The 11438-nt window shown below is 60.6% G+C and overlaps 1 protein-coding gene across 6 annotated transcripts in view; it reads right to left on the bottom strand.

Moving 5' to 3' along the window:
- The window catches only part of BCAR1 (breast cancer anti-estrogen resistance 1), a 39488-nt gene that overhangs the window by 11647 nt on the left and 16403 nt on the right, over positions 1-11438 (bottom strand). For 3 of the 6 annotated variants that reach the window (XM_011946010.1, XM_011946012.1, XM_011946008.1), the window contains exon 2: positions 2115-2735. In XM_011946010.1, coding sequence (XP_011801400.1) covers positions 2115-2735 — 621 coding nt within the window. Of the gene's footprint in view, positions 1-2114; positions 2736-7940; positions 8214-10551; positions 10828-11388; positions 11430-11438 lie in introns of those variants that run through there. The other 3 variants (XM_011946013.1, XM_011946009.1, XM_011946014.1) reach the window with 3 other exon arrangements.

The following is an 11438-nucleotide window of genomic DNA, read 5'->3' as shown; positions in this document are numbered from 1 at the left end:
GCATTTTCTACAGCAAACAAGCATTGCTTTTGTGACCATAAAATACAAGCAGACACAATCAGGACTGGGGGAGGTTTCCCAGTGGAGAGCAACCAGGCCCAGGACATAGGGCTCTCCTTCCTGGGCCATCAGCCAGGTCAGGGCCTTTGGGGCACAGCCCTGGGCAGCTCTACCAGTGGGCATGGACGGAGAAGGACCCAGCTGGTTGAGCCCCTGATGCAATTGAGAGCAGGCCCCTTGCCGGAGAGGGAAACAGAATAGCTGCCAAAACAAAGGCTCGAGGCCAGGCTCTGTCTGGGGTCTCGCTGCTGCTCCCCGGCCCACAGGGCTTCCAGCTGCACCAGGACAAGCTTCACTGCAAAGGTGGGAGAGGAGGAGAGGGGATGTGCCTGACCTTGGGGCATGTGGAGCGTGGACTGTGTGTGTGTGCATATGCACATGCATTTGCACGTTTGTGGGATACCGGTGGGTGCGCATGCTTTGTATGTGTGGACGTACACGTGTCTGTGTGGGGTGTGTATGCACGTGTTTACACATACGGGGTTTGGGCACGTGTTCATGCATATGATGTGTGCATGTGTGGGCGTATACGTGTGTCCATTTGTGGGGTATGGGATGCAGATATGTGCATATATTCATGCACATTCACGTGTGTTCGTGCATATGGTGTGTGCATGGGTGTCTGTACCTGTGGGGTACAGGTATGATGCACGTGTTCATCTGTGTGGAGTGTGGGTATACATGGACCATGGTCTGAGGCTCCCCCATAGGACGCTGCTCCCTGCCGCCTCCCCAGGGGATAACAGGACCCTGCTCCTCTTGCTAAAGCCAGTGTGGGAGCAGCCCCACCCAGGCAGCCTCATGCCAGCCAGGCTCACGTCTGACCAGATGGCTGAAGGAGCAGGTAGAGCAGGAAGCGGGAGCCAGTGACCCAGGTTCCCCTGGTGGCCAGGCTTGGTGGCCCAAGTCCATGGAGTCCCACCTGCCAGTGTCCTCCGGCCACACCTCCTGGGTACCAGGCCACCCATGGGCAGGGGTGGAGGTGACTCCCTGCTGACTTGCTGCCCAGCTGGCACCAATGAATTCTCCACCTTAGCCCTAGGCTGAGTGTCCACTTGGCCAGTGTCTCTCCAGACACAGGTGGCTCTAGACGGGACACAGCAAAAACAAGGCTTGGCCTGAGTCCTGGGAAGCTGACCCCAAACAGCCTGGGCTGCTATGTTCCCCAGGAGTGCTGAGACAGCAGCATGGGCTGGGTTTCTCAGGTCCTCCTGGTGAGCCCTAAGAAGCAGGCAGGAGAAGACGAGAGACCCTGAGATACCCTCTCCACGTCTAGGCCTGGAAACTCCATACCCCAGCTCTCGAGGGGGCTTTGGCACAAGGGGAATGGATCAAAGGTGAGAAAAGGGTGCTCCTGCTGCAGCCAGTGGACCTTGCCGCCCTCTCCAGTTCTGACTCCTTCCTATGGGCAGGTGAGCTTGGGAGGCAAGGGGCCTGTGGACTTGGGGAGTGGGCTCAGGGTCTGGAGGCCAGAAGTATTGTTCCCAGGCCCAGCATCCCATTGGCAAGAGTTCAGGAGGCTCTCAGAGTAGCCCTCCTCTAGCAATTCCAGGGGCAGTGTCCTCCCAGGAGTCACATCCAGATCACCGTCAGCACCCACTGGACCCTAGCATCCCCCATAAGAGGAGAGGGGTTGGCCCGTGGAGGCAGGGGCGGTCAGAAGATGTGCTGGAACCCCATCTAGAGGCTGACACGTAAACCCAGAGGGCAGTGCATGAACATGAAGTAGCTGGCCTCTCCTTCGCAGGGGCCCATGTGCCAAGCCCTGCCTGCCCGCTGGAATGCCTCAACACTCTGATCCCTGTGGTGACACCGCTACTCAGATCGGCTTGGCTGAGGCCAGCGGGGTGTCTCTCCTCTGGGTCCATTCACATCCATCTTCCCCAGACAAATGAACACTCCCCACTCACTCACTTCCCATTTTGACCCCAGACCAAACACACAGCCACTCCTGGATGGCCAGTGACTGAGGGTGGCTGGGCCCTTCTGTGCCCAGAAACCAGGGCCTGGGCCTATACCTGTGGGGCTGCACGACTGTGCCAGGACAGCCTTACCTTTGCCGGGGGCTTCGTGCCCTCCCAGCTGCGTGTGTCCATGGACGGGGGGACCTGGTAGATGTCATGCCCCATCCCAGCAGAAGGTGGCACCTGGTAAATGTCCTGGGCGGGGCCTCCAGGCCCTGGGGGCACTTGATACAGGTCTGTGGCGGGGCTGGGAAACTGGTGATGGGGCGCCTGCTTCGAGAAGGTGGATGTCTGCTTGGCTGGGGGCGACTGGAACTGAGGGCTGGGACCCGGGGCTTGGTAGAGGCCTTGCTGAGCCTTGCTGGGAGTGGGCACCAGGTAGACACTGTCAGGCTGGGGCTGGTAGGTGGTGGGGAGCATGGGCGTGTACTGGGAGGCTGGAGGCGCCGGGGCATGGAGGCCAGGCTGAGACTGGGCCGGGATGGTGGGAGGGCCGGGGCCAGGCCCTGCTGGCTTCTTATCATACATGCCCACCAAGATCTTGAGGCGGTTCCCAGGAACGATGCCCTGGCGCCCATGCAGCGAGCAGAGCCACCAGCCGTCCAGGCCCTGCGTGTCCTGCTCCAGCACCGTCATGATGTCACCCTTTCGGAAGGACAGCTCATCCGGGGACTCGGCCACGTTGTCATAGAGGGCTTTAGCCAGCACGTTCTGGGGAGAGAGGACACAGGTGTGAGACCAGGAGGATGTGCATGGGGCGTCGGGGGATCCCCAACTCCTGCCCCAGCCCAGCTTTGACACTGGGAAAAGAACTTAGTGGAGTTTGTGGTGAGATCATTGTGCCTTTGCCTCCAATGTCTCCACCTGTTCCCGAGCAGAAAGGCCCAGCTGATCCTGGCCTTTCTTTCAACCGCACCTGTAGAGCACCTCAAAATCCTCTTGACCACTGCCACCACCAAAACTCCAGGGATGACCCTCAAGATACCCCTAAAAGCCCCACCCAAGGCCACTCTGCTACCTGGAGCAACACAGGGAGAGCGGCAGTAACAACGACAATGCTGCCAAGTTAAAACAAAGAGCAAATGGTTCTCTCTTGAGATGCACAAAAATAATCTGACAAAAAGGACAGCTTCTTAGGATAAAAAATGAACAAAAATGAAAGGAAGCTTCCTTAACAAAGTCCATCTACCCAAAATCCAAAAAGTCAGTAATTAATTTAGAAACTTCAAACACCTTCCCCAAGGCTGGGAAGCAAACAGGAGGCACACCCTCCCGGTCCTGGCCCCACTGCCCTCAGCAAACCCTCCCAGGGCAGGGCACGTCCTCCACATGGCCCAGGAGCCAAGCAGTCCCACAGGGACTTGGAAGAGGCTGTGGGATCAGAGGCATGAGGGCGATGGTGAGGGCAGGTGCAGAGCCTTGCTGGGACACAAGAGCCCAGGCAGGGAGGCCTCGCAGTTTCCCGCCACGCCCATGCGTCCTCGCCCCTGCTGCTGCCGCCGCCCCATCAAGGTGCCAGGCACAAGATGGGCCCAGAGAGACAAAGGGTCCCTGGTTGGAGGGTGTGGTCGGTTCCAGCAGAAGGCACGTGTGAGGGAGGCACGGGGTGAGACAAGACCAGGGCTGCAGCCCCTCCTAAGGTGGCCAAAGGCTGCATGGGTTCCACAGGGGCCCCAGACTTCACACACAGGGAAGTCGAGTCTGAGAAAAGTGCCAGGCCGGCTGGGTGGTGACCCGACTGGGCTCCAGCCACCCCAGCAGCCTGGTCTCAGGTCTGGGCTGCCCTGTAGAGTTCCTCCTTGGAGTCTCCTGGGGTCTTAGACGTGCAGCCTGGTCGAGACTGACTCAGAAATGGGGCCTGGTTCTGGCCAACCAGTAGCTGTGTGGCCACCCCCACCTGGGCCCAAGTTCCATTTTCTTTTTTTTTTTGAGACGGAGTCTCGCTCTGTCGCCCAGGCTGGAGTGCAGTGGCCGGATCTCAGCTCGCTGCAAGCTCCGCCTCCCGGGTTTACGCCATTCTCCTGCCTCAGCCTCCTGAGTAGCTGGGACTACAGGCGCCCGCCACCTCGCCCGGCTAGTTTTTTGTATTTTTAGTAGAGACGGGGTTTCACCGTGTTAGCCAGGATGGTCTCGAACTCCTGACCTCATGATCCACCCGTCTCGGCCTCCCAAAGTGCTGGGATTACAGGCTTGAGCCACCGCGCCCGGCCTTCAAGTTCCATTTTCTGGGCTCCATCTGCCAGGAGTGAAACAAGGAAGAAAGGGCCACACCTCCTTGGGCAGAAACAGGAAGCCGGAGCCTGGGCCTTGGGGCAGAGTGGGGGTGACACCTCTTCCAAGTCCCTAGGGCCCAGCCTCCCCTACACCAGCAGGGACTGGACAGATCCCTCTGAGCTCCGTCTCCGTGGCCGGCATCAGAGGGCGATGGTACACCAGGCAAGCAGCCTGAGTAGGCAGTAGGTACCCCAGGTCCCAGGAGCAGACATTCAGACCCCACGGCTCATTTGCCCTGGGTGGGCGTCATCAGCTGGGACCTATTTCTCCAGAGCAGCTAGGAGCCTCCAGTCCCTAAAAGGGCCAGAGGCTAGAGTGTGGGGAGCCAGGAGGAGCAAGGCCGAAGGGAGGGGCCAGGGGGCAGCTCGGAGAAGGCAGGCCCAGGTGGAGTCACATCAGAGCCAAGGTGAGCGCAAGGGCAGAGGCCCTGGATGGCTGCAACACTGTTCACACCACAATTACAACAGAATGAAAAAGGAACTCAAGTGAAAAGCACGCCTCAAGAAAACATCCTGTGAAACGTAAAGACAGGAGAGGGTCAGGACGGCTCCAGAGATGTCTGAGACAATGGAGACACTTTCTCTTCCTGTTTTTCAGGAATGAGTGTTTCTTGCTTTGGGGCTGAAAAAATACGCAAAAAGAAAAAGAAAAAAAAAAAGAAAACAGTGGACTGTGTCCCAGGCTCTGAGGCAGAATGGGACAGGCACTGCGGCGGGTCCAGGGGCCAGAGCCCCACAGAGGAGCGGGAGGGCGGGGGCTGTCCTGCAGCCCACCCGTGCTCAGGGCCCCCATCCCAGGCAGCCAGCAAGACAAGCATTTCCCAAATATGGTCTGCAGCCTGCCTCTGGGAATCATAGCCCATCAGGGGGCGGGTCACCCTCCCCCAGTGACCCTACACACCATAGAGCTGCCCCTCCAGGTCCCCCAGCCCCTGCCCTGGTGACCACAGGAAGTGCCAGCAGAGTGAGTCACAGGAAAATTCCCCTCCAGCCAAGTCAGAGAAGGTGGGGGTTTAGACAGAGGGGACCGCCCTGCGAAGGCCCCTCACCTCCTAGAAGGGCAGCCCAGGAAAGGCTGGCAGAGGCCCCGCCAGGCAGGGCCAGGCACTCAGGAAGACTGAGGGAGCACAGGCAGGGAGGCCGAAGGCTCTGCAGAGGGAAGGGCCCGGCAGGGAGGGAAAGTCCGCCCCAGGTGAGCGGCTGTGGCCTCTGGCCTCAAGGTCCAACCCCTCCTGGAATGAGCTCACTGATTGGCCGCAGCCCAGTCTGGGGCCACTGAAGCCAGGCTGGGAAGCACCTCACAGGCTGGGCACGTGGCACCGGGCGCCTGGCACCAGGAGCTCCCCCGCCTGCGTCAGCTGGTGTGCCCCCGCCCAGCCTGAGCTCTGGACGCTGCTGCTGCTGGTACACAACCGACCACTCCAGCTGGCCAGGGCCCCGCCTCTCTGGGTCTCTCTGCCTCCCCGTCTGTTCCCCAAGGACACCACTCCTTCCTCCTCACTAGGCAGTAGCTAAGACTCAGACCTGGGCCCCGCTGTGGGACTTCGGGCAAATCCCTTAGCCTCTCTGAGCACCCAGATCCTCTCTGCTGGATGACAGCCCTGGTTTCATAGGGTCCTGCTCTATCGCCCATTAGCACGATCATGGCTCTCACAGCATCCACCTCCCAGGCTCAAGCGATCCTCCCACCTCAGCCTCCCAGGTAGGTAGGACTACAGGCACGTACCACTATTCCCAGATAATTTTGTGTAGAGATGGGGTCTCCTTATGTTGCCCAGGCTGTTCTCAAACTCTTGGGCTCAAGTGATCCTCCAGCTTCGGACTCCCAAAGTGCTGGGATTACAGGCGTGAGCCACTGTGCCCAGCGCACACTGTTCTTTTAACAAAAGATTCGCCTGGCCCTTGCTTCGGCTGGGCTCCGCAGAGATAGCGCAGGCCTAGTGAACAAGGCCTCCGTCTGAACGGGCCCTATACTGTAGTGGGACAGAAAGACAGCAAACAATTTGCTCTCATGGGGCAGAAAGTGGGGTGCCAAAAATAATGTGGGAGAAGGCCTTTGCATACAGGTTCAGAGATGGCCTCCCCAAAGAGATGACATTCCACAGGATTCCTGTCTGGGACGAGCATGGGGCAGAGGAAGGGCCTCAGCCAGGGGGCTGGAGCAGGGAGGCAGGCTGTGACCCTGGAGCGGCAGAAGGACTCACGCCACAGACTCCATGGATGATGCGTGCACAGCTCAGTGAACGTCATCCACACAACCAGCTTCTCTTGGCCGGATAAGCCCAGACAAACAAAGCGCACACCACCTCAAGCATTCCTGCTCTGGACATGCTCGCAGGCCCCCCAGCGGCCTCTCCCGGAACCCCTGCCATGCTCCAAACTAGAGGAGAGGCCAGTCTCCCTAAGCCTACTTTCCTGGCCTCCTGCACTGCTGGGCCTAGGGCATGACCCAACCTGGGCCAGTCAGGTGCTCCTGCCCAAGTTCTCAAGGGATACAACTGTGACCTCAGATGGGGTGCAAAGCCAGTCCAGGTGGACACTGTCAGTCACCTGTGTCCAAGACACAGTGGAGGCTGCTGAGTCTCTGGTACCTCACTCCTGCCACATTCCACTCCCACTTCAGGACCTGCTGGACTATCATCCCGTCCAGGAAGGCTCCTCCTGGGACACCCCCTTCCCTTGGCCCCCACCTCACAGTACCACCCAGCATGTCTTGACATAGCCCGATTCACACCCCTGGACCCCAGGCACCTGGGACAGGAGGACAAGGCTACCTCCTTCAGAAGGGTAGCTCCAGGGTATGTGCACCAGAGGAACCTAGGAAGGCCCTCGACCGCTCGCTCATCCCAGAGGGCAGGGCCAGAGGAGGAGATCCCCAGCCTGATGCCAGCACTCCCCAAACAATATCCCAGCTGTTGTACATGGGAGCTGACAGGACTGCCCCACAGGCTCTGCCTGGCTCTGAGAATGGCCCTCATTGTGTCCCTGGGACCTGCCTGGGCACCAGATCCACCCGGGCTGGGCAGGCAGGCCCTGAGAAGCAGAGCGGCTGGGACCAGGGCTGTGGGTGGCACACGTCAGGGAGAGCTGCAGCCGTCAGATGGGTGTTGAGTTCTCCTCATTGGCTCTGCCAGCTGCCTTGGAAGCCCTGGACATGCTGTGGCTGTCCCCAAACTCTGACTCTGGGTTGGGGGGGAAGCTGGTGTCGGGGAGTGGTAAGGGGAGATGCTGCTGCTCCAAGGAGCCTTCCCTGGTTGCCTGAAGGGACAACCGAGGAGTTCTCAGGAGCGGGGCCAGCCCGAGCCAACTGCAGAGAACACCGCAGGTATCACCACTGACCAAACCCTCTCTGCCAGGCCTGGCTCACATCTGGCCTGCACCTTTTCACCCAGCAAATGTGACCTCAGCACAGCACCCACAAGCCAGCACAAGGTGGGAGCTGGGAGAAAATGGCAAGAACTCCTGGTTTCTGCCCAAGACCCCGGGGTTGGGAGCAGACAAGGAAACGGGTAATACCACCACAGCTGTCACTAGGTTCACAACAGTAAAAACAGCACAGTTCCTCCCTGCCGGAGGCAGAGCTCTTTCCCTCACAGCCACCAGCTCATTTAACCCTCAACACAACCCCATAAGACAGAAATACCTCCATCTTATTAGACAGGAAAAACAAGGCTCAGAAGCTCCCTGACAGTCCAGGGTCACTGAGTCCAGAAGCAGCAGAGGCCAACCCCGCGCTGAGACACAGTAGAGCTGGGTGGCTCCACTATATCTCCACCCAGGGGTGATGCCTGGGTTCGTGGAAACCATGAGAGGAAATGTCACGGGCCTTTCCCACCCCTCCTGTCCACACCCCCAACACACACATGCACCCGCCCCAGCACAGAGCCTCACACACAGCAGGCACTTGGGAAACACTGGTTTCTTTCATACCCAGAACCGTCACAAACTTGGGCCAAGTTTATTTCTGGAGCATTCTATTTGCTTGGGCCAAAGAGCCTCCATGGCCAACGGATGCAGGCCCAATGAGCGTGTGCCCAACTGGCCATCCGCACCCGGGACCCACCTGGAGGGGTCCTGATCACCCCACGTGGCCCTGGCCTCAAGCTCTGAGGGGCACCTCCTCTTCCCTCCTCCACGTCCCCATCCTGGGTGGAACACCAGGACCTGCCAGTTTAATGGCATCTTCCCCTAATACTCCCACAGACAACTGGGTGGCCAGGGTCTGGGCTCAAGTCCTGGGTGCCCGGGTGGCAGGCAGCAAGGGCATGGGCAGATCACATAGCCTATGTGCCGGGCCCACGTTCCAGAGCCACCCCAGGGGAGCATGGCTCCTGTCCTGCCCGCCTTAGTAGGGCGTGAAACCTCGGAGAGGATGAGGCAGGGAAGGTGTACAGGCCCTCAGCCCCACGCGTGACACTCAGCAGCAGGAGGGAATAAAAAGCCACCTGTGGGGTGGCCACTGCCAAGGGTGCCCCGACACAAGCACAGAGCACAGCCTGGTTTTCACTGCAGCGCCACAGCAGATGCCTTTATGCCCAGGCCAGCTATGGTCTGGAAGCACGCCCCAGCCCCTACTCCTGCCAGGGCATCCCAGGCACTGTCCCTAAGAGGCTGGGCAGAGGAGGTGGCACAGGGAGGGCCCTCCTGCTTCAGGACATGGAACCTGCAACCCAAAACACCCCACGGACAGGGGGGACAGCTGGCAGGCCCCAGGCCTGTACCCCTGCAGGCAGGATCAGCGGGGTTCACTCAAGTGGAGTTGCTGGAGCTCATGCTTCTGATTCGGACTTTTGGCAGAGAGTTCAGTGTGAGGCTGACCCCTGACTTCAGAGACAGCACCAGGCCAAGAATAGGGGTAGCTCCCACCTCCAACACCAACTGTGTCATCAAGCAGGCTGGACCTGCCCCTTCACCCTACTTCTGCCCCAGACTAGCACCTAGAGGTGGGAGGAAGTCAGGGCAGCAAGATGCAGGTGGAGCCAGGGCCTCTCTTGTACTCAGAGGGTCAGGAAGGGCCTGACAGAGGGCAGAGCGCCACCCTCTTACAGGCAGACCACCCTGCAGCCCCTTTTCTGGGGGCTGAAGAAGAGGTTTGCCCAGTGTCTTTGCTGGACAAACATCCCTATCACCCAACCCCCACGCCCCACACTTCAAGTCTGACTCCAATACTGCCTCCTCCAAGAAGCCCCCCCCCCCCCAGCGCACCTCCCCTGCTGGTTGGTTCTAGCTGCTTCAGCTGGCTGTGGGCTCCTGAGGGCAAGGGAAGAAGTTGTCCAGGCTCAGGAGAAAAGGGTGGTAGGACCCACTAAAGGGACAGTAGATACCAGCAGAGTGCCACAAAGGCACAGCCGTGGAACCAGAGGGTCCCTACCAAGTTGATAATCCCAAAACAGCAGTGGTCCCCCAAGGACCAGAGAGCTCCCTCAATCCCAGACTGGGAATTCAGAAGCCACATGTGGTGCTGCAATGGGGGCCATGTCAGGAGACCAGGTTCTGGATCCAGTTCTGAGGACAACTAACTGTCTCTCTGTACCTCAGTGTCCCCATCTGCACCATCCGTATAATGGGAAAGGGGCTTCAAGAGCTGTCTCAGGGCCCTTCCTGCACAGACAGGAGGCCCTAGTGGCACTGTCCTTATTTCCATCCCTCGCCCAGACCTGGGGCCATGGTACCAGTCCATAGTGCTCACCCTCCTGCTCGGACAAACAGTAACGGCCAGAGGCTCCAAGCCTCCTGCCCCAGCCCAAGGTGACTTTCCTGGCAGAACCTGGAACTGCCCTGCCCTGCCTCCACCCAGCTCCCAGGCAAGCAGTGCCAGCAGGAAGCGTCAGCAGCTCCTCCCCAAAGCTCCTTTCCCCACAGCCCCGCCGCCCCGGTACCTGGGCCCCGATTCTCCAGGCACCCCGACATCTGCTCTCACAGGCCATCCAGTCCCCACCACCCAACTCTCCACCGAGGGAAAGGAATGGGCACAAGAGGGGGCGTGCCCCGGCCCAGGGGGATGGGAAACATCTCATCTGGCCGAATCCAGCAAGGAAATCAACCCATGGTCATTCTGAGAAGGTGACCAAAGACGCAGCGGGACCGGGGAGGAGTGCGGGAAAGGAAACCAGGGACTCTTAGGAGGGAGCGGGAGCCTTGTGGTGGGAAAAGGAGCTGCTGTTCCCGATCTGGAACTCGAAACCCCATCTTCCGGGTCGTAAGCCCCTCACCCCGCACCCCTAGGCAAATCTCAGCTTTCCCAGCTCCCTCACCTCGGCCCAGCAATCAGCCTCTCGGACCCCCGAGAGGCAGCCCCGCCCCTGCTCTAGCTCTGCGGGTCCCCCAACCATGGACTCCAAAGCCTTCACGTCCACATTGTAGAACCCGGCCCCGGCCCACTCCCGCGACTCTCGTGTGCAGCTAGGACTCCTGTAGCCAGCCAGGACCCGACTTCCACCGGCGCTGGGCGTGCAGGGCTGCAAAGCCCACGGCGCGCCCGACCCCACCCCCGCTCCGCTCCCGGAACCCGGCGCCGGCGGCCGGAGTGAATCATTAACCGGACCCGGGTGCTCCGGCATCACAGCCTTCCTCGCTGGCGCCACGCACTTGCCCGGCCTCGGTCCCCCGGAGCTCCTCCCTCTCCGGGATCGGTGGGCAGTCCCACACCACACCAGACGGACCACCCGCCCGAGGCTCAACGGTCCCTCCTCGCAGCCGAGGAAACAGGCTCGGAGGCAGGGCGCAGAGGTCCAAGGTGACACAGCAGGCGGCCGCCGGCCACGGAGCGAGGGCCCCGCCAGTCACTTTCCCAACACAGGCATCTTCCTGCCGGTTGGCGGCCACCGCGCCCGGCCCCGCCAACGCCCCCGAGGCGCGCAGGCTCCGGAGCCCCAGCGGTTCCTGCCTCCCGGCGGTTCCTGCCTCCAGGCTCCCCGACCAGGGCGGAAGGAGGTCCCGGGGCCGCAGACCCCCGTCGGCGGTTCCCAGGCCCCGCAGGTCCGGCAGGAAATGCCGCTCGCTTAACCCCTTCCAGCCCGCGCCCACCCCGGAGCCGGCAGGGCTGCCGCCTCGAAGCCCAGACGCGGCCCGGCCCCGCCTGCCGCCCTCACCAGGTGGTTCATGGTGTTCAGCGGGCCTGGGGCCCCGGCTCCCGCGGTGG

Source organism: Colobus angolensis, unplaced genomic scaffold (assembly GCF_000951035.1).
Source record: "Colobus angolensis palliatus isolate OR3802 unplaced genomic scaffold, Cang.pa_1.0 Scaffold248, whole genome shotgun sequence".
Classification (NCBI taxonomy): Eukaryota; Metazoa; Chordata; class Mammalia; order Primates; family Cercopithecidae; genus Colobus; species Colobus angolensis.
This window is presented reverse-complemented; position numbering and strand designations above follow the sequence as displayed.